Below are 24,714 nucleotides of genomic sequence, written 5' to 3'. Positions count from 1 at the left end.
GTATGGAGCGATGGCTGCCACATACACATGTTGGCCCATGTTTCTGATTCCCCTCAATCTCCCCCAGGCATAGCATTCCAACGACAGAACATGTTGTTATCGTTGATTATTCCTGGACACCCGGGGAAAAATATGGGTGTGTTCATGGAGCCGCTGATTGATGAATTGGTCCATGCTTGGGAGGAAGGGGTATGGACATATGATCGGGCCACAAAGACCAACTTCAAGATGCATGTTTGGTATCAATACTCTCTGCACGATTTTCTGGCGTATGGGGTCTTCTGCGGGTGGTGTGTTCACGGCAAATTCCCATGTCCGGTATGCAAGGAACGTCTTAGGTTCCTTTGGTTGCAGAAGGGTGGTAAGTATGTTGCGTTCGACAAACATCGACAGTTCCTACCTCTTGACCATCCATTCAGACGAGACATCAAAAACTTTACAAAAGGTGTTACAGTGACAGACCTCGCAAGTCCGATGAGGACTAGTGCCGAGATTCGTCAGCAGATAGATGGTCTCTTGATCAATCCAGAGGGTGGCTTTGTGGGATATAGTGAGCAACATATGTGGACTCATAAGTCGGGCTTGACTCGGCTCCCGTACTATGACGACCTGCTCCTTCCACACAACATTGATGTGATGCACACTGAAAAGAATGTTGCTGAAGCACTTTGGGCAACAATCATGGATATTCCCACGAAGACAAAGGACAATGTTAAGGCTAGGTTGGATCTAGCAATATTGTGTGACAGACCAAACTTAGAAATGAGGCCTCCTGCACGAGGAAAGACATGGAGAAGGCCTAAGGCCGATTATGTCTTGAGCAAGCCCCAAAGGATAGAAGTACTACAATGGATCAAGGCGTTGATGTTCCCTGATGGCTATGCAACTAATCTGAGTAGAGGAGTCAACTTGTCTACTTTGCGAGTCTTAGGTATGAAGAGTCATGACTACCACATATGGATTGAGCGGCTTCTTCCAGCGATGGTTCGAGGTTATGTCCCTGAGCATGTCTGGCTGGTACTTGCAGAGTTGAGCTACTTCTTCCGCACACTTTGTGCAAAGGAGTTATCACGGACCTTAGTTGCAGACTTGGAAAGAATCGCACCGGTGTTGTTATGTAAGTTGGAGAAGATCTTTCCACCCGAATTCTTTAATCCGATGGAGCATATGATATTGCATCTCCCGTATGAGGCACGAATGGGGGGTCCCGTGCAGGGTCGGTGGTGCTATCCAATTGAAAGATGCCTAAAGGTTATCCGAAAGAAATGTGGAAATAAAAGCAAAATTGAGGGTTCCATTGCCGAGGCATACATTCTGGAGGAGGTGTCGAACTTTACATCAGTATACTATGGTGACAACCTACCTAGTGTGCATAATCCACCGACTCGTTACAATGCTAGCGAAAATGACTCGAGACTCAGCCTTTTTCAAGGTCAGCTTGGAACTGCAAGTGGTTCGACCACCAAGAGGTTGAGTCATCAAGAGTGGTGTCGGATCATGCTGTATGTGTTGACCAACCTTGACGAGGTGACACCGTACATGCAACAATTTATTCAAGAATTCTGGCGTCAATCAAGGGATATCACGGAGCAGGAATTAGATACCCTGCTCAAACAAGGTGCAGGAAATGGATCACCCAATTTTATTTCTTGGTTCAAACAGAAGGTACGGTCCAATCTAGCCCGTACTTAGCTTTTCACTCTAAGTTGTTTTTACTTAGTTTGTCCAATCGTACTTGAACTTGCAGGGCGTTAGCGATGCGACCTTGAGTGCCGAGTTGAGACAGGTGGCCGGTGGCTTTGGATATAAGGTCAAGTCATATTCTGGTTATGACGTGAATGGATATCATTTTTGTACAAGCAGTCATGAGGATTGTCGACCCAATCGAAAGACCACAAATTCTGGGGTGTTTACTCCCGGCCTTGATGGGATTGAGTATTATGGAAGAATTGAAGAAATATACGAACTCAGCTACTATGGTTCGAAACGACTTAATCCCGTGATATTCAAATGTCATTGGTTTGACCCTCAAGCAATGAGACGGACGCATTCTAATGTTGGGCTAGTCGAAATTCGACAGGATTCAGTCATGACCATAGACGATGTCTATGTTGTTGCTCAACAGGCTATACAAGTTTATTATCTCCCATATGCGTGTGAAAGCAAAGAGCATCTTAAGGGTTGGTATATTGTGTACAAGACATCACCGCACGGTAGAGTACCTGTCCCTAACGATGATGATTACAACTTAGATCCAAACATATATGACGGAGAGTTCTTTCAAGAAGAGGGGCTACAAGGGCGATTCGAGATAGAATTAACCGAGGCAAACGAAATGGAAGTTGAAGCAGTTGATGATGCGGGGGAGGAGGAAGAGGTGCAGAGCGTTAAGGATTTACACATGCTAGAACGACTACAAGTAGACAATGCAAATGAAGACACCGAGTCTTCTGATCTTATTGGTTACGACATGATTGATAGTGATGATGAGGACTATGATCCAGCTAATCCCGACTACGATGAATATTTTTAGTCAATGTAAGACTATATTATTACGTATTGATGTTCTATTTTCTTCATGTATTTATCTATAAGTATGTATTATATATTTATCTGTACTTATTACGTAATTATGGTTGTTGCTATAAAGTGGTAAACTTTTTTTATGTTGTCTTGAAAACTGTGTTTTAGTTGTCTTCTGCTTTGTCTCATATACATCCAATCATCCCTCTAAGATATCTTAAAGTTTGGATCAATCCCTTGGAATTAAAGAAGGTTTTTTGGCTGGCTGAGAGGTCCTGGCGGACTGTCCGCCAGGAATGGCGGACAGTCCGCCAGGACAGATCGGGATCAGCCAGCAGAACTGATCATTTTTCTTTCATCCAAAGTATCTCTTTGTGGGCCCATCGTCTTATGTCCGTGGGAGGCTGTCCAAAACCCCTATACCTCTTGGATGAAGTTCCTCTATCTCTATTCATCCACATAACACAACTCGGTTTTGTTTATGTGTTTATCTTGGATGAAGCTCCTCTATCTCTCTTCATCCACATAATTATTATGTAATTATGTTCTATTTTCTTTATGTATTTATCTAAGTATGTGTTATATATTTATCTGTACTAATTAATTTTCTTTTAATTGCAGGGGATTCACCAAAGATGGTGGGCCGCGGGATGAAGAAGAGTGTAGCGGCCCTTCACAAGAGGTTTTCGGGGGGGAGCAGTGAGCCGACGTCCGGGGCGGCTGAGGGACCGTCTTACAGGAGGAGGAGGGGGAGTGGCAGGAGGGCGATGACACAGGCGCCGCCGGAGGAGGAGCATGCGCTCCCGGAGGAGGAGGTGCCTCCCGGAGGAGGAGGTGCCGCCGGAGGAGGAGGAGCAGGCGCTCCCGGAGGAGGAGCAGGCGCTCCCAGAGGGGAGGACGAGCAGGCGGACCAGGTGGTCCACCAGGAGGGGCCAGGGGACGACGAGCAGGCGGACGAGGAGGGCACGGAGGCCTCTGCTTCGTCAACCGTCTACCAGCGAGGTCCGGCGAGTCTCCCCCAGCGACCGATTCCTGAAGCAAAACGCCCGATCATAGCTCCCCAAGGGGATAAGTAAGTAAATTTACATGTTTTCAGTACATGTTTACGGTATAATTTCAATTTTGTGGTAGAAAATAAAATTTTTTATCAATCACCTATGCAGGAACTGGATAGTTGTGGAGAGGCCCGTTGGTGCTCACAGACGCCATGTGAATGGCATCTTGGGTCTTCTGGTTAGGGATCACTTCCCTGGCCTGGTCACGTTGGCCGGAGAGCCATGTCCGGCCTATACGTGGGAGCACTACCGGGCCGTCCCCGACATGCGGGATGTTGCCGGCAGACAGTGGCCCAACTTGGCTGAGCGAGTGAAGGGCGAGCTTTGGGTAAGTGATCAATATATCGCATTCGTTGCACATCCTTGATAATATGATTGAAATAATGATATCGTGTTTATTGCAGGATTTCTACAGACTACAGGCCGGGATGGACGCGCAGGCGGATGTGGTTGCCGAGTATCGCTGCAAAAAGCTCGTTACCGACATGTTCTACGAGCAGCGCCTCCAGTCAATCATCAACTACCACGCCGTCGTCCTTGGACAGAAGGTCACCAAGGCGCAAGCAAGAACTATGACGTTGACTGAGGAGCAGTACTTGCAGGTAAATACCAAAATTTGATTTATTTGACCATTAAGTTGGCTTAATGTCCTCTACTAATATGTCTTCTACTTGATGTCATGTAGATGGTTCCTCATTGGTGTGCCCACTTTCCTGAGTGCTGGCAGCAGATAGTTGCTAAGTGGTTATCCGACGACTGGAACGCTGTGCACCAGGAGCGTCGTGAGCACCGTCTGACTATGGCCGGTGTGCCACACCACCAAGGCAACCGTAACCTGACCGAGTACGCCCAAGCATGGGTACGCGACTTTACTTGTTTTGTGGTTATTCAACTATGCATGATTTCTCATCATCTTGTTTCTCGCAGTCGGCGGCACATGGAGGGCAGCAGTGCAACAAATTCATGGCGTATGCTCTATCCCACAAGGGTAAAGCGACATCCAGCGTCAGCTACAACGCGGAGGACGGGCCCGAGGCGTACAGCAACCCGAGCATCTATACTCGCCTCAATGAGTACACATCGATGGCGAGGGAGGTGCACGGCCAAGAGTACGATCCGACCCAGGAGGATCTTGACGCTGAAATTGTCATGAAGGTCGGAGGAGGAAAGAAGCATGGACGGTACTGGATTTGCGACGGCGCGATCGACTCCTCTTCTACTCCGACTCTATCTCAGATAAAAGCACGGCAAACGAGCTCGAGCGCAGGCATCCGACCTCGTCCGGACAGTTCGACGAGCCAAGTCCAGGCACTCCAGGTTGTTGCTTGTTCATACGTTTTTTATCTATTATATTACATAACTTAGCTTTTGTATTATTGTAAAATTGGGGTAAAAATTTTGCAGGCTCAGCTGCAAGAAGAGAGGAGAGAACGTATGGAGTTGGAGGCAAGGATGAGGGCGGAGATGGAGGCCGAGCGGGAGGCTGACCGACAGAGGATGGCGAGCATGTTCGCGTACATTCAGAGTCTTGGCGCAGCGACGGGTCTACCTCCGCCACCTCCCTTCGTCACCCCACCTAGACCACCCACCGATCCGTTTTCTACTTCAGTGAGTATGCAATGTTCAATATGTCGTTTATTTTGTCGTTTCACTCATACATTTCATCTATATGTTGCAGAATCAGTCGGCGGCCTCCAATGATCCGTATATTTCTCCAAATCAGACCAACCAGAACAACTAGCCACCTTCGGCATAGATGATGGAGTTATTTGCATTTGAGACTTAGCTAGACTGAATGCATGTACTTTGATTGTTCATTGTGTACTTTGTGATATACTTGGCTAAAGTGAATGTACCTACAAAGTTTGAGCCCCATTGGATTAATTCTTGACGTCACTAGTTTTCGTGGGAACAATCAGGCCTGAGAGTGCCTGGCGGACTGTCCGCCAGGCACTCTCAGGCCCAATTGTTACTGCATAATATAATCCTGCCTCTTTGCCGAGAGCCACTGGAGGCAGCTCTGGATGCCCTCTTTGCCGAGTGCTATTGACCGGGCTCTCGGCAAAGAAGGCGTCCAGGGTGGGCGTTGACGCGGTCCTTTGCCGAGAGTCTGACGGCGACACTCGGCAAAGGATCCGTCCACGGTGGCGCGCCGTGACGGCTACTTTTCTTTGCCGAGGGCCGCTTTTGGCTCTCGGTAAACATTTTGCCGAGAGCCCGTGGAGAAGCTCTCGGCAAAGAATCCTTTGCCGACCCCGGCTTCCCCGGGAGCCCTTTGCCGAGTGGGGCTCTCGGCAAAATTTTTGCCGAGTGCCTTTACGTCTTTGCCGAGTGCTCGGGGCACTCGGCAAATCAGCCGCGTCCGGTAGTGGGAATACTGTTAATCAAAAAGGGAAAGTATCACAACGAATTATCACGGTTCACATCCCAAGAACGAGTTTTATGTTGTGCAAATAGTATGCACCGTAGACCAGGCGTCGTTTAATTAGGGGAAAATGTGTTGACGTAGCTGGACGGTGAACGAGCATTGACTCTCACAAAGATTAAGGCACACATGCATGGTTTCGGTCGACACAAGCGGATGAACTAAAGTTTTCCATGCACACATTTTTTTTTTGAAAGGGAAATTTTATTAATTTCCATGCACACATAGTTACCCAAACAGATTTTACTTGTCCCGCGTGAAAACTGATTTTATACTTCTCGCCATGTTAAGTTCCCTTGCAATCAGGTGAACCCATGCTTCCCACAATCGATCGCACTGTCTGAGGACAAGTTAGCACATGCGCCTGAAGAATACTGAAGCAAATCAGCTTTCCAGGGCGTACCCTCCTGATGCCTTCCACTCTCAAAACGCTGTTCATCTTTGTTTCTTTATTTACGCACTATATATGTTCTTCAGATGTTGTTCCTAGCTAGCTAGCTAGTTCGTATAAGGGATCAGAAAGATTGAAAGAAGCAAGACTATATTCTGAAATTGTCAAGCGCAAGGTATTTTGGTTCCACGGACTAAATTTTAGTTCCCGTCATATGGAATGTTTGATTACTAATTAAAACATAGACTAATTATAAAACTAATTGCACAGATGAAAGCTAATTTGCGAGACGAATCTATTAAGCATAATTAGTCCATAATTTGATAATATGGTAATACAGTAAACATATATTAATGATGGATTAATTAGACTTAATAGATTTATCTCGCGAATTAATGTACATTTGTGTAATTAGTTTTATAATTATCTTATATTTAATCTTTCTAATTAGCATCAGAAAATTCTATGTGATAAGCATTAAATTTTAGTCCTTATAACCAAACACCCCGTATAATATAGGTCCAGACGACGGCAAAGATATCGCTCCGGCGGATAGGTGAACACAGTGGGTGAAGAAATGAATTGCGAGTTAATTGAGCAGGCAGAGGTCAAGAGGTCTATTTAGGTAGGGCAGATATTCAATTATTATCTTTATGCCAGTATCACGTCCCATTTGATTTGGGTAGGACAACATCGATCACGTACGTGCATGTTATTTGAAGAATGTTTACGTGGACATATGGTTTTGACACAACTTACAAGGACAGACATCCATGTTTGCAAGACATACATGATTGACGCGTTAGTCAAAACCAAACTCGACTCATCGGTGGTCTTTTATAGTTGGAAGGGTTGCTAATTCGGTTTTATTATCAGTAACTGCAGTGGGACTAATTACGGTGTTTAACGCTAGCAACAGTTATATGGACTAGAGTAGCTAGCTAGCTAGCTAGTTCATTCTCCTGTGTGTCTGATAAATTAGCGCATGAATTGATGTTGATGAAGCTACGAGTAGTAATTTTGGAGCAACTCTGTTTCTTTTCTTTTGTTATTAACAACTTTATTTCTTTTCTTTTCTTTTGGAATGAGCAACTCTAACATGACTCAAAAGCTTTCACTGCAAGCATGTTGCGCCTCCAGGGACGCTGCGACATATCTTCTTTGCTACTTATTTGTCTACCCAGTACCCACATCAATCTTAAAGTTAATTTATCACATAAAGGTAGAGGCGAATGATATAGAAGCATGGATGGGTTCCTTTTCTGTTTACTTGTAATGCAAATTATAGTGGAAAATTATTATTAAACATAGGGGTATGTTTGTTACCATTTTGATGATAGCAATGGTGAGTAATATATGAATAGGTCTATAATACTTTGTGTTATTTCTTTCCGTGATGACAATTGTGAATAATTTTACAGAAACACGAATTTTATTGATTACAAAAACTTTCTGTTTATCCATGCCATGGAAATATCGCAACAAGGAATCAAGCACCAAATGCAGATCACTGACATATGAACTCTATATGTGGAACAGGCACTCTACCTAGAGGGAAACAAGTTTGTCGCCTTCGCTGCATGCGTATTCTCCCAGTGCCTTCCACTCTCAAAGATGTTTGTTGTACCTGTTGTTTTTGCGCGATATTGTTAGTCACTTCGCATTGTAATATCAAGCCCAGCATCATCAGAGGAAAGGTGGTGTTGGTGTTGTGTCTAACTAGACGGCAGTTGCAGGTCGCAACAACAAGCAGGGCTGGGTTCTGGAGTACTCACTACTATATATACATACATATATAAAAGCCGAGATGGCTAGGATGCCGTCACTACGTAGACAACAGTACTACAATTACAGCCTAGCGGCTAGAGAGCAAAAATGAACTTATAGCTAGCAGTATTTCAGTATCAAATCCCATTTTATTTATATATAGAAGTATATGAAGGCCCGGCCCGACATTGTTTAAAGGCCCAGTCGGCATCGGGCCCGGCGGCAGCAGGGCCGTCCGCCGCCGCCTCTTCGAGGAGGACGTCGAAGTCGACAACGCCTTCCGCCGCGGGCGGAGAGGCCACGAACGACGCCGGTATGGCCACGCGGTCTCCAGGGTGCGAGCGCCGTGCGCGGAAGAGACGGTGACCGCGGCGGCCACGGCGACGAGGAGGACGATGGCGAGAGGCGAGGGCGCTGAGCTTGGCCATTTCTCCCTTGCGGGTTAGTATTTGATGATGATGGTGGTGGCTTTGGCTTGGAATGGCTACAAGTCTCCTGGTGTTGGAACAGGGGCCTTGGGTGCTCTTTTATAGTACACGTGTAAGTGCAGTTAATTTTATTTAAGCAACTATGGTGAAGTTATATTCTGTTAACATAAGGTAGTGTTTGGTTAGGAGGATGCATTGCAATGGAGCTATTTCATTCCATTTTTTACAGTGTTTGGTTGAGCAGCAGCTGGGATGAGCTCATCCCTCTTCAGGAAATATTCTCAAAGATCCGGGACGAACTGGCTCCCAAAAAGTGGTCGAACGAGTTCGTTCCACTCCGACGCCGTCTCCTCCTCGCACGCACTCCCCTATCGCTGCCCTCTGCTCTGCAGCGCCGGCGGCCTCCGCTCGGCCTGTGCCCACCGTTCGCGGACGAGGTTGCAGCTAAGCGACTCCGTGCGCGGGGCTTGTGCGGCGTGGCGGCAGGGGCTCTACTAGCCTGCGGGGCTGCTTGACGACGGCGGAGCTGCCAGGCAAAAGCAAAAGGGAATCGAGGGAGCTGTGCGACGATGGAGGCAGGTCAGCAGGTGGATGGAAGAAGATGAAATTTGTTTGACCGACGAGCGGGGCCCACGGTTAACACTGTTAGTAGAACGTGTGAACCTCCCATCCTCGTCCCTCCAACCAAATATAGAAACTCACTTCAAAACATAAGAATGGAATCATTCTATCCTAAAAATTAAGGATGAGGCTGTTCCCTTCCACCTCGCTCTCCAACCAAACACTACTTTTTTTATTTTTATTTACATATCGTATTAAGTTTGTCCTAAGTTAAATTTGATCAACTTTGACTAAATCTAAAAAAATAACAACAATTATACAATTACACTATCCAACATATGTAATGTTAATATATACTTCATAGTGGATTTAATAAAATAAATTTGATATTGTAAAAGTTGGGCAAATTTAATTTAGGACAAATCTAATACGATATATAAATAAAAATAGAGAGAGTAGCTATTATTAATTCAAGGATAGTTTATGAAGTTACTTCTATTGATGTAACTACTTTTGGCTTTTTAAGAAAAAGTACACACAAAAAAAGAGCAAAAAGAAGAGAAAATAGAAAAGATCCAAACGAGAAATGGGCCGTATTAGTTACACGGTCAGCCCGGCCCGAGAAGAACCCTCCAAGCGAAGGGTCCACGACGAGCCACGTCGACACGAGGACGCGCAAAGCCGCAAACGTCCCGCGGTCCCGCCTCCATCCGCCGTACCGCGCCACTCCACTGCTCCGCCCCTCAACCGCGCCAGGTGCCAGCCGCCGGGAAGCGTCGAGCCATGACCTCCGCCACCGCCGCCGCGAATGTCGCCGTCATCGGTGCCGGAAGTAAGCACCTCGACCGTCTAACCCCGTCTCCTGCCCCCAGCCCACCGCACTCCCGAACAATCCCGTTCGAACCGACGCGTGCTATCTGACGTTTCCGCTTCCCCGATCGCAGTTTCGGGCGCCGTGTGCGCGTCACTCCTCGCCGGTCGCGGCGTGGCCGTGACGCTCTTCGACTCCGGCCGGGGCGCCGGCGGGCGCATGGCGCAGCGGAGGTGCTCGACCAATTGACTCTCTGCAATTGCCGCGCTCTGACTGATCGGTTCCCATTTTGCGGGGTATTGATGGACGTAGGGAGGTGATGGAGGACGGCACGGAGCTTCGCTTCGACCATGGAGCGCCCTACTTCACCGTGACCAACGATGAGGTTGCCCGGGTCGTGGGTGGGTGGGAGGCGCGAGGGATCATCGCCGAGTGGAAGGCCATGTTCGCATGCTTTGATCGGGCTACCGGCAAATTCACTGACTTCGAGAAGGTTCAGTTTCCTAATCCATCCCTTGTCCTGGGGTTTCTCCATTACTAAAACGGAATCGCTCAGGTAGTTCGTTGGTTCACCATGAGAATTCGAGACTGAATTGAGGATAAATAAAGCAGTTAAAGGGTAGACTTTTTTCGTTTTCCAAACTTGGAAATGACTACAGGGCATCTGATAGTTTAGATATGTCAAATTTTACCTTTATATCCCAAATTGCCATCTGGAATGTCTCCGATGCTTGCCTTGATATATTGAGGAGAGGTGAAGTACTTAAATCTTAGCTAGGCTATGTCATATCTCATGTGGGCTTTCATTTTTTGGGATGATCAAAATATTTGTGTGTTGACTGTTTTCGAAATGAAAGATTTATGTACATTAGCAGCAGTGTATGCGGAACTTCTGTTGTATGGTTCAAGGTACCTTTTCATAAAATAACATTAGCTTGCTTGGGACATGTTCTTACAGGAGGGATCAACTAAGAAGTATGTGGGAGTGCCAGGCATGAACTCGATATGCAAATCACTCTGTTCAGAGGATGGTTAGAGTTCAGACTTCAAACTTTAGAGTCCCATACATAATATTTCTTCTGGACCAAGCGGGCAAATTCTTGATGTCCATGCATACTCTGCTTGTGCTAGGTGTGGTGGCCAAATTTGGTGTCACTGTTGGCAAGATGGACTGGCTTCAAGATAGGAGTTCATGGTCACTAGCTAGCTTGGATGGAAAAGATCTTGGCAATTTTGATTATGTTATAGCCACAGATAAGATTGTGGCATCACCAAGATTTTCAGGGTTGACTGGAAGGCCACCGCCTCTTGGTTTGTTTTATAATCTCCATAATGTTAACCATCATAAAATAAGATTCAATATTATAACTTAAGGCACCTAGTTTTAGAAGGCAAACTTCTTGTTTCCCAATAAGTTCTACTAATCAGATGGCTATCACTTAAGTCAATTAAAGATGTATATCACCATTTCGGTTCAAAAGATAGCTCCTGTTTAGCCCTAAGTAATTGCTTCTGTCTCTGCTTCATATTTATGCATATATTTCTGTGAAGTTATGGAATGTGTAGTAACAAAACAAAACACTTTGAAGCCATGTCCTGTTTTATCTCCAGTTCATTTCTTTTTTTCTATTTGTAAGTAGCTATCAGCTTCTGTATGGTATCTAGTTATTAGTAAGCACAAAATAATGATTGGTAAGGGCAAAATAATGGTTATTATTGAGAGAAGCTGCGTATTTGAATGTAAGAGTTTACTTAAAGGTGACGATGATTACTTGCACTCATGTTTATTACATATTAATATTGGTACTAATTACTTAGTATCAGCATCTTGTATACAAGTGTGATGCATCTGTGTACTTTGTTGATGAATCTTTGAAATGTTTCCTCAGACTTGTCGCTATTTCCACGGCTGTCTGTAATGGTTCAAGATATCCCAGTTCGTCCCTGTTTTGCTCTTATGGTAGCATTCTCAGAGCCTTTGGCTATGGTATGTCTAATTTTTTAATTTTATACATTCATACAGCTGCTGCCTCCCCAACTTATTCGGGACTAAAGATTTTGCTGTTGTAGTCAGTTCATACTTACTGTCATGCATATAAGCCTGGTGTTTGTCATTATGCATAGGACCAGGGTTTAGTTGGAGCCTCAGAGGTATTGTAATTACCAAAATACTACATAGTTAGAATGCCGGATTATAGGATACTTTTCTTTCCCTAATTTGGTATAAAATACTCAAGCTGGCTATTTAACTTACCATCATGATAATTATGGGTCATGAAGCTGTTCCTTATCTAATGACCTTATAAGCAACTCTCATTTATTCAGTTTATGACTTTATGCCCCTGCCACCTCTTCAAAGGTGTTTACTTCCCTGCACAATTTTTTTGAAAGCTTAATTCTCTGCTCAATTGTGTTTTAATCAGGTACCTGTGCATGGTTTCTCTTTCAACAATTCTGATTCTCTGAGTTGGGCCTTTTGTGATAGTAGTAAGCCAGGGCGTGCTTGTGTACCTCCTAACAGGTACATGTCTTTTTTTTTCTGTACACATACATCATTCTGTATCATAAAGTTTTGTTTAATGTAACTTTTTTTTATATTCAGACAATCTTGGGTATTGCACTCGACAGCTGAATATGCTTCCAAGGTAATAAATAATATTGGCCCGCGGAAACCTTCAGTAGATGCACTTGCTAAGGTGGCAGAGGAATTGTTCAGGGAATTCCAGGCTACAGGATTGAGCATTCCACAACCAATTTTCATGAAAGCTCACAGATGGTCAGTTTTTTAAGCCATACCTTTTAGGGCTGTCATCTTCAATTGTATTTTTCCCTCCTTGTTGGTATTTGATAAAATGTAAAATTGCAGGGGTAGTGCATTCCCAGCCATTGCTATAGGTGGCGATGATAAATGTGTTTGGGACAAAAGCACGAAATTGGTAATTTGTGGAGATTTCTGTGCAAGTCCAAGTATTGAAGGAGCGGTCCTTAGTGCCGTGAGAGGAGCTTCAAAAATCATGGGATGTTTAAACTGTCCATCGGGGTTGTGACTTGTGAGTTGTATATTTAATCAACTACAGCCCCCTGCCCCCTTCTCCAACTCTCTCTATGTAATTGTTATAGAAATAAAGAATCAAGCTCCACGAGGAGCCCTATTGTTTTGTTGAATGTTTTGTTACAAAATAAGAAATAAAGGTGCATGACTTTATATCTTTCTTTGTTGGAGATGTGATCAGTTATCATTACGTTTGAAGCAATATCAGATTCAATGAGGTATGCTGAACATCAGATGTGATGCATCTTTGTTGCTCCGCTAAGTGCTAACACACTAACCCACAGCTTAGGCTGCCTAACATATTGATACCTGGACCTATGCATGCGTAGAGTGCGTAAATTGTGACGTAGAAGAGAAGCTATACAGCAACCTCACTTATTCCCCATTGACATCATGGAGTGTTACCACTCACCAAACCCTACTAGGGCAGAGCAGCCCTAGTAGTGTTATAATCCTGTAACAATTCTTTGTCAGCATCAAGAAAAGGATATCGCATTGGTCATATTATGCAGCAATGCCAAAGTGACAAAGATGCTAACACTAATGCGAACAATCAGGATTAATTCGATTGCAGCAGCGTACTTGGTGCAGTGTGCCAGGGACCCACGGCCCATGCTAGCGCAAAAAAGCATGTCCCCCGCCTCCCGCGATGGCCCACACGTAGTAGGGACGTGCGAGTCTATCCAAAACAAAAATGCTCCCTCCGTTCTAAAAAAAGAAAAATCATTCCCCCTAAAAAATATTCTAAGAATTATGTGATAAATTAATTTAAAGGTAAAATGATCTTACCTATCTTATTTTTTAAGCATATTTGATACAAATTGATTGTTGCATATACTAACTTTTTTAGGGACGGAAGGAGTAGTTTATAAATATAGTGCATGAACTAAATTTCAATTGCACCTCTATATGTGTTACATCAAAATATTTGAGATAAGATCATACATAACTATGTTTGGATGAATTTCCAGCGGCACAATTCTTTTTGAAGATGGAAAAACTTATTTGTGATTTTAGAAAAATTGCTCCCACTACACAATGAAATTGTTCCACCTTTAAAAAAATATTACAAAATAATTTTATTCAGATGTGGTCAAGTGTAATCGTAATTTTAAAAATCTTGTCGTAAGAGATACAATAATGCAAGTAGAATTTAATTTAAGCACCTACTCCCTTCGTCCCAAAACAAATATTTGTTTAGCATTTACACGGAGCTACTAGGGCCCAGATGTCCGATAGTAGATTTTTCATTGGACGCTTCGTTGCAACAATAAAAGTTAACTAACGCAACATAAAAAATCACAGCTTGCAACATTAAAAAAATATGTATAAAATGACTATCCATCCAATTCAGGGATGGAAAATTTCCGTCGCAACATGGCATCATGTTTCATCCAACATTCATAGATAGCAGCAACATGCACAAACTTTATTTGCAACCTCGATATTTTCCTTTTGCAACATCCAAAACATGCTCATTTTACATAGGATCTTAAGAGATTGTAAGAAAAATAAACTCCTAGAGTAACAAATAGAGATTCCTAATTGTTTTCTTTAGCAGAGGGAACAATGTGGATGAAATAACTGGGGGAAGTACGATATACGGTTGGTGGCAGCAAAATAAGCGGATGGGAGCAAAATACGTACAATCGGAGGGGTGGGCCTGGTGCGGCGGAGCAGAGAGGGGAGAGCTGGGAGCAGAAGCTGTCACAGCTCAAGAAGAACAAGCAATGGCACGTCGAGGTTTACTAGGGTCTGATACTTGCAGGTGCTACGATTGTTGTGCTGCGAGTCAGTGCCAATATGAGGCAGATACTTGCAGGTGCTATGGTTGTTGTGATGCGAGTCAGTGCCAATACGTGGCATTTCTTGGCTATGGTGAAAACCAGTGAAAACCATAAAATCGCCCGTGTAACTCTTTACAGTGCAGTGCAGTGCTGTGCTTTGCTACCATTTCCATCTCACAGAACCCTGATGGCTTGAATTGTTTAAAACATGGCTCAGCTTCCTCTCTAAACTCCATTTCGTCTCCAAAGCCTTTTGTACATGGATCCTACAGATCAAGGCATCCTCCCTCCGTGCCACAGTTACATACTGAGTATGTGATACGTCATCACCTAACTCCATTACCTATTCTAGGATGGCTCCTAAGCACACCGTGAAGCAGCATTCTTCAAAGGATGGCTTAGAATCCCTGGCTCGCTAGCAAGAGATGAGATGTAAGCCATAAACTATCCATGAATCTGCGATGCCACCCCATCAACTCATAATTTCATTAACACCGCAGCTCATAGAGCAAAAAGAAACATTGTGTAAGCAGCTAGATAAAAAAAAAAACAGCACAATAACCAGAAAGGAAATTCACCAATTCTGTCACACAATTTCCATTTAGAATTTTAGATGATAAAATTCAGACATCATCATGACGGAAGTAAAAGCAATAGTAGGGTAATCTACCAACTCTGCGTGCCATTTACATCTGTTGGATTAACAAGTTCCAATAACCAAGATCCAGGTTCGGCTCTTTGATTGAATTAAGAAAGGATAAAACGCTGCTGCAAACACCTGCGAAACGTAACCGCTGTCACCAGACACCACCTTGGAGGCTTCGATTGTCTGCAACAAGTTGAAGTCTATAGTTTCAGCATAGAAAACTAATTCAAAAGAAATCAAAACTAGAAGACAAGTTTAACTAAAGAATGCACATGGTGAATTACCTAGTTCATCATGGTCCAACAATTCTGAGCTCATTCCTTAAACTGGTCAGGTCACGAGTAAGGGAAGCAGTTGTTGAAGTCTGTTCTTTGACAAATTCCTTAATGACCTCAGCCTGTGCCAAATTTGCACCCACCAGAGTGGTGTAGTTTTTTTTATCAAATCCTTCACTTCACTTACATCTTTCTGGATACACCTCAATGCTTCATCCATTGTTTCGATCCAAGCACAGATATCTGATATCTTGATTGATGTAGGCTTCTGCAAAGTTACAATTCAAGTATTAGTTATCATACATAAGCAATTAAGTAGGAGATAAACCCAAAATAAGCTAGGATGCTGCACAACAGTCCTAACTAGTGCTTAAACATGAACTGCATGCTTATGCAGTCTCCTAAACATATTATCTAATAATATATAGACAAATACAGAAAATTGATGAAACAAGAATCCTAGAAATGTGTGGGTAACGTGATATTTAAGGTATGAACTAATAATCTGACTTTACTATCACCTTAGCCTACAGCAATAACCTAAACTAAACAATTCTCTGTTATTCGAAGTATCTACTTTCATTGCAGATTCTGTATGGAAATACAATACAATACAATAAGGTCAAGAGGTCAAACTTTTCTAGAAAAGCAAATAAATGACATAAACTAAATCATCTTTAGCCACTTACTAGTTGCTTAAACACTTAAAGCGAAGTTCATTCAATCAAGCAATTTGATTATTACAAGTTTTCAATTACCTTGCCAAAAAGTAAGCCTATTGGGTGCAGTGCACTCAGATTAAATGCGTTGCTTATGTGCCACTCACAGAAAAATTGTCCTGATGCTTCTCACATCATGTAGACAGTTTGCAGAGAATAGAGTCAGGTCGGATACAGGGCAATTCCAATTGATATAAAATATCCATGTTAACCATAACAGGATCATCTAATTTTCACTACTTCATAAAAGAAGTACAAAGATTTATAGAACAAGAGCACAACAAATCAACGACCTGGTATAAAAAGATATTATCTAAAGCACCAAGCTCGGCAACTTCCTGCCCACTTAGATTCACAACTAAACAGTTTCTGGATGATGATAGTTACCTCTTTAAGCCTGGCTGCTTTACCATCCATCCATTGGACGAAACTGTATGTGGGTTTTGGTATCTCCTCCTAAACCAAAGCTGTCCGGAAACATCAAACCTGTCAAGTGTGATGGTTTCATTTTTGCCTGGTTCTACCTGAAATAAAGACACATTACGGATTAATATCTCACAAATGCAGGTAGTGCAACCAGCAGACAAGTCACAATAAAAAGTGTAATAAATCCACTTTCCTCACAACAGAAATGAAAATTCGTAGGGATCAGCAGTGTTAAGCTAGGAATAGATTATAAGAATGTTTGCTCGAAGATCCACTAGCACATGTGACATATAAAGAGGTACCTCACTGTTAGGTTTTCTCATTCTTCTCTCAGTGGCGATCACCTCACTGTTTTCTGAGTAACCTGCTTGATGACCTATTTCAGCAGCATAGATCTCGGTCTTCACAATGGCATAACCACCGTGGAAGCGGCTGCCATCCTTGATATCCTCCCAGAAAGCTTCAGCATTGCTGAGCAACGCGTATGCTGTGTTCGGTACCACCCATTCTGCTTGACCTTTGTCGATGAAGTCCTTAATCTCACCAGGTCAAGTGTACTGATGATGCCCCAGATTCTCAAGTTCCCCCTCAGCTACAGGAAAACAGAAAACAGAATGCACATCGGTACTCCAGAATAATGTTGTAAAAATGCAGGTAAAATCTGTTGAGTGCTTAGAATGTTTACAAGGTTTTACAATTCCCCAATAACCTCGTCACAATACAACTATCGTACCGGGAGAGCCAAAATTCTCCCTTTATTTTGAGGGGAGTCAGGGTGAAATAATTATTGGGGAAAGGGAGAGGTTTTGGGAAACTGCTGGAGTATATTTTCCTCCCAATATTGCCAGTTTACCGGGGAAAGGGAGATGCTCCACCATGCACTTCCGCACCTGGGCCCAAGGGCGGAGCTCGGGCGGCGCGGCGGGGAGGGATCCCAGTCGAACGGGCGCGGGGGTCGTCGGGGAGGCGGCGGTCGGGAGCGGCGGCGCCGGCGCACGCAGGCCGTAGACTGGGGAGGGGAGTGGAGGGGGCGACAGGCCGAAGGAGGCGACGATGGAACGTGTAGTGCAGGGACTGCAGGTTTTTTTCTTGAAAGATGGGCTGTGGTGGGTTGATTTCATTAAAGCTGGAGGGTTTTTTTGGTAAAAGAGTCATGGCGAAAAGACGGACGACGAGGCATTTGGAATGTTTAGAGGAGGATAGATTATAACTGGACCGTATCATTTTAGTGTTTTTTATTATAACACATAACCAATGGAACTTGCTTTCGCTGTTCTGTATAATTCCAAGAAACGTTCCTTGCCTTTGATACTGTACCACACCACGTAATACTTCTTTTTATCAAATCAACATGAATTTCTGTAGGTTAGATTTCAGAATAGTATGCACGCATTGCTCGTGTGATCTGCATGCTGACCGATGGTTGCAGGTGAGCAGCACCTGATCTGAAGGCCTCCGGTGTCTCAACTGAACTTACACAGCACTGGAGCAGTCACGCAGCAGATGCATGGCCTGGGTCCTGGTAATTATGGCCATCTAATCATTCGTGTCAAGTAAGCAGTCATTTTCTGTTCAGTTGATGCAGCAAATCAAAACCGTAGCTCGCGTGCTTTGTTTTGGATCGGATGCCATCAGGGAAGCATTCCATTTCCCTGTTTGTGTTTCTAGGGCATACCAATTTATTTTGGGTAGTTAGGATGGTGTGTATCGATTTCGGTATTTCGTACTCAAGAAAAATGTCCTCCAACTACCCGTATTATAAAGGTATAGAAGATCTCCATTGAAATAAATGTTGACAGCCGCTTTTATGCCTGACAACATTATATGAACGCTTGAAAGACTACAGAACAATATATCTGATTGAAAAAATAATGATATTTAGAAGGTCAATGCAAAGTGGAGGACAACAAGTGAGCCAGAAGTAAACAGTTCTGGACGTGCTCGTGAGTTTTATAGCATTTTTTTAGAGACATGTATAATAGGATTCCTGGACAAACACTGCAGGAGTAAGTTGTCTATACATGCATATTCAAACCCCTAAGAAATAATACAAAGCTGCTGCCTGCAGATGTTAGGGAAAAACTACTGAGCCTACCGTAGTCAACATGTGATGAAAGATCCTAGATCCCTAAATAATCCCTGACATCCACGGTAAACAATGCTAGCAGAGAGGGCCGAACGGGTAACTGCTCAACCAACTTGCCGTGCGAAGAACCAAACAAACAAAGAGGCTTTCCATAGGCACGATGGATCGGTAACCACGCCTCTTTTCCGTGATGGATGCTGCTTTGCAAAGGTGGTCGATTAGACTATCTTTTCTGTGCAGGAACTAGGAAGAGCGAGGTCGATGAGATCGAGCGCTTTGAGCTGCAAGTTGCTGCCCGGCGTGGCTCCATCCGACGGTGCATGCAGAGATTCTCAGCTACTTGCATATATACAAATACAGGTTATGCAGATCGACCCACACAGTAAAAGTTACACGTGTGGCCTATGCACCTACCTGCGCAGACAATGGAATCCAAAGCAGCTGCGAGGAGACAAGGCAACAGCGTGGGCGAAGCAGTGCTGCCCAGACTCTGAACTGCAAGAAGCAGAGGGTGAATGCCTGAATGGTGATGCTGAACCCGTGCCATCTGGTGCGCGATTCCTGGTTTCTATTGCCCGTAATCTGCTGTCTGGCTGCTGCTGTGGCATGTGAGAAGCATAATTAACTTTGTGGTAAAGGTGAGTGATGTGCTGAGTTTTCTATTCTGCCCTGGTGCAGGCGCTGTCTACCGAGAGTGAGGAGAGGTGGTGGTGTGGTGGTTACTGCCCGGAGGATGGAGCTGCTAGCCTGCTACCCTTGTCACCAGCACTGCTAGCTTGTAAGATGTAACCTACCTCATTATGCTTGCCTATTTACCTAGCTGTAGCATTGGTTTGGTGTGGTGTGGTTTACACTTTACATGATGAGTTTTGATGAATGGCTCTACTAGACTAGTTGACCTCACTGTGCACTGACTTAATCTGAACCCTAACATGGTGGCCCACATGTACATTAGTAAGGATATTTAGTGTTACTGCGGACCCCCACACAATACAAAGGAGGACCCCAGCCCACAAAAGAAGAACAAAAAAGAAAATAAAGGAAAACTTTAGGCTTGGTATTAAAAACAAAAAACTTTTTGGTTTCTCGAAAAGATGCATTGACATGTAGCACAGGAATAAAACAACATGCACTCTCCCCTGTTGAGATCGACTAGGTCGTGTGATTTCATGCTTTCAGACTTCAGAGGGGGTGTCTCTTATGGATTTGTGGATAGTAACTTCGTGGTGGCATGAACGCCACCAGAATCAACAGTGCTTCACTGTAACTTGGCCGACACTAAAAAATACTACAGTAGCAGCTAAAGTTATATACTGAAAAAACAAACACTGACACCTCGAGCCAGCCCACAGCCGATGCCCAGCCCAGGGCTCGTTGACGCCTCCACGTAGCGAAGTCGCTGGACTCACGACGCATGAAGGGCGCCACTTATTCTTCCGTTGGATCAGACTTCAGAGCACCATCACCTCCGCGTCAACACGCGCGCCTTAGGATTCTTGTTAAAGAATGCATCTCGCGGCAGAGCTGAAACCAGCTGCCTCAGACCCTGTCTCCCCTGTCCGTGCTTGGTGTTTAATTGCCATCACGTACTCATGCATGTGATCATGGACTTTTTTGCTTCACGCTTAATTAGTAGTTCTAAACTCGATACAAACCTCGTTAGTCTTTATCACCTACAAAGTTACAATGTAAGCGTAACAAGGACAAAATTCTATTGAATTCTGCATGTTCTGAACTCTGAAGCACCTGGGACTCGGGAACAGGTGTGAACTCCTAGCAAAGCTGCAGGAAAACAGTGCATCCGAAAGCTGGAACGTTGGAAGCACTACTGGTCCCGAGTTCCGAAACGGCAGGCACATTCATACGCAACATGTCTGATGCCGGCATGCCGCAGGCAGCAGCGAAAATGTTCGTTGGGGTACGGCGTATTCCAGGCTTCAGTGTGAACATTTGAGTTCCATGTACTTTGTTATACTTCTATATGCTTCATGAGAACAGCTAGCCACCATACTTTGCAGCAGCTATCATTTCAATTTTTACCTGCCTTCAAGCTAAAGACATCACCACATTAGGGACAGTTACTCCTGATTAACTGCTGCTTTTGTGATCCATTATTTTGCAGATCCAGGGTCTGTTCAGTCACAGCTCTGCTCATCAAACTCACAAGCTGTGCAGGCATTCTCAAGATACAGACAGACCCTGCAGATCACGCGCCATTTTTTTTTCTTGGGGTCAAACCGCATTTACAAAAATCGGCCGGCTGCAGAAATTGAGCGGAAAGGGAAAAAAAAGGAGCTAGGAGACTAGTACATGCAGCACATTTCACTTGGCCTTGCTGTGCTGGTGGCGGTCTACATGATGCTGGTGAGCGTGTGGCTGACCAGGTTCGAGTACGACGCCGGCGTCGGCGTCGAGGGATGCTGCTTGACGACAGTGGGCGACACCGGGCTGGTCCTGCGGCGGTCGCGCTCCTTGACGAGCTCGTGCGCGAACCGCTCCAGCTTCTCGGCGTTGGTCTGCTCCGCCACCTTCTTCCCGCGGAACAGCACCGACTCCACGTTCTTCTGCGCCAGCATCTCCTCCGCCACACACCCGCCCTTGGCCGCGCCGCCCCGGCCCGCCCGCGGCGTCCCCGTCGCCTGCGCAGACATCGGCGGCGGAGGGTTAGTGGGTCGTGCGCGTCGCGTCCAAGGCTCGCGAAGTCTCCGGGCGAGCACGGTGAAAAGCAGAGGAGGACAGTGACGCTGCACTGGCGAGTGGAGATGGTAACGCGAGACTCACCTGAATGCGGATGTAGTTGCTTGTCCTATTATGTCCGAACGCCATGGCCACGGCCTGATCCACCTGGCGCGCCGTCAGGTCAGATGCGAGAGAGGGTGAGGCTTCAGCGAAGGAGCAGCACGAAGAACAAGATGCAAATGCAAGGATGGACCACCAAGAGGCTGGTGCGGGCGTGCGCGTGATTCACGTGTGTGTGTGTGTCTGTGTTTGGTGCCGTACCATGTCGGCGACGCCCTCGGCGGCGATCCTGACGATCTCGGACGTGGAGGCGGCGCCCCGCGGCTCGCCCTCGCCGCTGCCGATGGAGACGACGAGCAGATCCTCGACGCCGGCGGCGAGCGGGAACTCGCGCTTGTTGTTGAGCACGTGCGTGATGGCGGCCGCCGTGGGGTTGCCGAGCGCGACGCCGCCGCCGACCGCTGCGATGCGGGTGGACCCGTCGCAGGACCGCGCCTCCACCGCGGCCGCGGAGCCGCCAGAACCGGCGCAGGTCGCGGCGCAGACGTCGCGGAGGCGGAAATCGTAGGCGCGGGTCTCGACGGCGTCGGCGCGCGAGAAGAGGAACGGGCCCCCCGTGGCAAGGTCGTAGCATGGGACCAGCACGGGCCGCACCGTGTCGCGCAGGGTGAGGTCCCCGAACAGCTTGCGGAACGCGGCGCCCGGGCGGCGGAACAGCGCGCGCAGGCCGCCCCCGGCCCCGCCGCCGCCGTCGGACCACCCCCGGCGGAGGCTGCGCAGCAGGAAGGCGAGGGCGTCCTCCGCCGAGAAGATCGGGCGCCCGGCGGGGCCCCGCGCGACCAGCATGGCCGCGAGCACGCCCCCGGCGCCGGACCCGGCCGCGACGTCGAAGAAGTCGGCCAGCCTGGCCCCCTCGTCCCCGGTGCGCCGCCGCAGGGAGGCCTCCAGCCTGACCAGCGCGGAGCCGGCGAGCAGCCCGTCGGCGGCCCGGCTGCCGCCGTCGATCGACAGGATGCACACTTTGCCCTTGCCGGCCGCCGGCGGCGCCACCGCTCTCAGCGGCGTGGCCTTCCCCGAACCGGCCCCCGGCTGCGGCGAGGCCCCCGCGGAGAAGAGCTTGGGGTCGTCGTAGCCGAAGAGGAACTTGCTCTCGAGGATGGAGAAGATCTCGTAGGTGAGCTTGTCCACGTCCAGCCCCGCGGCCGGGTCCGCCCTCGCCGCCTCCATCTCTCTCCACGCCCCGACCCCGTGCTCGCCGCCCGCCGGTCTCGCGTGCGTGCGTGGGGAGGCACTCGGCGCTTGAGCAGTTGCCAGCACGCAGTGCGGGGCTGAGCAGGTTTTATAGTGGGCGCGGACGAGGGCGCGGGTTCGTGGCGTTGACCCGGCGCGGCGAGCCGTGGCGCGAGACGGCGGCCACGGTAAACACTAATTAGCGCCGCATGCAGCTGGTTTTAACCGCTGTAAATCTACTGGAGTAACTAATTACCGCCGCCTAGCAGTTACTTATAGAGATGACAGCGCATGCGAAACTGATTTGGTGGCCGCAGTAACTCGCGCGCGTGCGTGCGTGTGGAAGTGCGGTCCGTGTCGCGTTCGCCGGCCGGCGCGGGTGCTGCGGGACAAGAGGAGTTACGCCGCTGCGAGCGTGCACGGACCCTGAGGACTCGGAAGATGATGGTGAGTTGGCGAGTCATTCAGGACTCGGGCGTCAGTGAGGTGGTTCCGGTCGATCGCCGGCCGGCCCGTGCTCTGGTTGAGCGACCCTTTGTGCGGGCGTACCGGAACAAGCCGTGCGGAAGTGGTGGGGTGGGGTGGGGGGGGGGTGTCCGGGTACCCAGCGGGCAGATTCGTTCGTTCGTCCGCTCCAGGTCTGGCTCCGCGATCACCTCGCGTCGCGCCAGGGGGCAGATCGGTGGAGACGAGACGAGATGCGATCGCGAGGAGGCGCGGGTGTGGTGGCCTGGTGGGGAACGCCGGCGCCCCGGGCGCTGGTTCGTACGGGGGGCGGGACGCGTGCCGGGCGCGGCGGGGACAGCGCTGCCCTGCCGGTGCCGGGGCGCCGTCCGATCCGGGCGCGTCGGCGAGCGCCGCGCTCGCTGCCGCCACGCCACGTCCACGCACGCACCTCCCCTCGCATCGCGTCGTACTAGGTGCGGCGGGGTCCCCGGCTGGCTGCCGTACGGCCGATCTGTGCACGCACGGTGGTGGTGCCCACTGGTATTTCTTGCTCCTCCGTCGAGCACTCGATCGAGCTCCATGGGCGTCGTGTCAATGTGACAAGATGCGCCCACGCCGCGCTGTCCGGCCCGGGCGGCCAGTATCCTATGAAGGCCGCCGGATCGGCCGTCAAGTGACTGACCGACCCTGCGCTCTCCCCGGTAGCCATCCATTCCATTCAAGCTCCTTTTTTTTTCCCTTTTTATCAACAGCGAAGAGGATGAGGCATCTAGCGGCATCTTGATCGTGAGTGGTAGACGATTATTCAGTAGGCATGCAGTAGAGTGAAGTGGAGTGCAGTCACTAGGAGTAGGACTGTAGGAAGGTGGAACACATCACCGCATCAGTTTTCGCCTGCCCTCTACGATCAGCCGGTGATGATCTCGACACGTATGGTTACGTACACATTGCGACGAATAGCAGCCACGGCTACACCTAGCTAGAAGCTAGGCTGGTCATCCAGAAAGAACTTGTAGACGTTGTTTACTGTTCATAGCCTCGGTGACACATGCATATAGTCTGGTCCTAGAATACATATTGTTTTCTCCCTGGAAAAAAATAGAACAGCTGAATTTCTTTCGTCCTCCTGAAAGAATTGCTTGCATGTCTTGACACGCGACTGAAGAGAAGATAAAAAGGCGAAATGATGGTGCTGTACATGTGTTAAACTATATTGTTAGAGCATCAAATCCAGACCACTGTGCATGCGTGATGACGACGCCACACCAAGGTATCTTTGTTCTTCGCCAATCGCCATCCCTCTCAAGTTCGTAGAGCCAAGCAGCAGCATCCTAGCTAGAGCTACC

The 24,714-nt window shown here is 47.2% G+C and overlaps 3 protein-coding genes and 1 long non-coding RNA gene across 10 annotated transcripts; 2 read left to right on the top strand and 2 right to left on the bottom strand.

Moving 5' to 3' along the window:
- Positions 1 to 3,843: 3,843 nt before the first annotated feature.
- On the top strand, positions 3,844 to 5,345 carry LOC112876574. The gene is made up of 6 exons (XM_025940712.1): positions 3,844 to 3,906; positions 3,983 to 4,180; positions 4,264 to 4,437; positions 4,506 to 4,895; positions 4,983 to 5,186; positions 5,257 to 5,345. Exons 1-6 carry the CDS (start codon positions 3,844 to 3,846, stop codon positions 5,317 to 5,319), a joined length of 1,092 nt encoding a protein of 363 aa, XP_025796497.1. The 3' UTR covers positions 5,320 to 5,345.
- Positions 5,346 to 9,824: 4,479 nt separating this feature from the next.
- On the top strand, positions 9,825 to 14,801 carry LOC112873741 (renalase). 5 transcript variants are annotated; one of them, XM_025936783.1, is made up of 10 exons: positions 9,825 to 9,982; positions 10,095 to 10,194; positions 10,274 to 10,454; positions 10,920 to 10,992; positions 11,093 to 11,272; positions 11,851 to 11,948; positions 12,385 to 12,482; positions 12,564 to 12,737; positions 12,828 to 13,011; positions 14,575 to 14,801. In XM_025936783.1, exons 1-9 carry the CDS (start codon positions 9,934 to 9,936, stop codon positions 13,006 to 13,008), a joined length of 1,134 nt encoding a protein of 377 aa, XP_025792568.1. In that variant the 5' UTR covers positions 9,825 to 9,933; the 3' UTR covers positions 13,009 to 13,011; positions 14,575 to 14,801. The 5 variants fall into 5 exon arrangements, with proteins under 5 accessions (XP_025792568.1, XP_025792569.1, XP_025792570.1 ...); XM_025936784.1 differs by having other exon boundaries at positions 14,572 to 14,801; XM_025936785.1 differs by lacking the exon at positions 14,575 to 14,801 and having other exon boundaries at positions 12,564 to 12,606; positions 12,678 to 12,737; positions 12,828 to 12,953.
- A 572-nt stretch (positions 14,802 to 15,373) lies between these two features.
- On the bottom strand, positions 15,374 to 17,958 carry LOC112876389. Of its 3 annotated transcripts, none has more exons than XR_003225305.1 (5): positions 17,720 to 17,958; positions 17,169 to 17,458; positions 16,828 to 16,964; positions 15,731 to 15,989; positions 15,374 to 15,646 (listed from the first exon to the last, which is right to left on the bottom strand). It is a non-coding gene; the product is annotated as an uncharacterized LOC112876389 (long non-coding RNA). The 3 variants fall into 3 exon arrangements; XR_003225303.1 differs by having other exon boundaries at positions 15,374 to 15,629; XR_003225304.1 differs by having other exon boundaries at positions 15,374 to 15,629; positions 17,757 to 17,958.
- A 3,199-nt stretch (positions 17,959 to 21,157) lies between these two features.
- LOC112876244 (patatin-like protein 3) lies at positions 21,158 to 22,968 on the bottom strand. Its single transcript, XM_025940310.1, has 3 exons — positions 21,953 to 22,968; positions 21,734 to 21,796; positions 21,158 to 21,591 (listed from the first exon to the last, which is right to left on the bottom strand). The coding sequence occupies exons 1-3, from the start codon at positions 22,916 to 22,918 to the stop codon at positions 21,304 to 21,306; spliced, it is 1,317 nt and encodes a 438-aa protein (XP_025796095.1). The 5' UTR covers positions 22,919 to 22,968; the 3' UTR covers positions 21,158 to 21,303.
- Positions 22,969 to 24,714: the final 1,746 nt, after the last annotated feature.

Source organism: Panicum hallii, chromosome 9, assembly GCF_002211085.1.
Source record: "Panicum hallii strain FIL2 chromosome 9, PHallii_v3.1, whole genome shotgun sequence".
NCBI lineage: Eukaryota > Viridiplantae > Streptophyta > Magnoliopsida > Poales > Poaceae > Panicum > Panicum hallii.
This window is presented reverse-complemented; position numbering and strand designations above follow the sequence as displayed.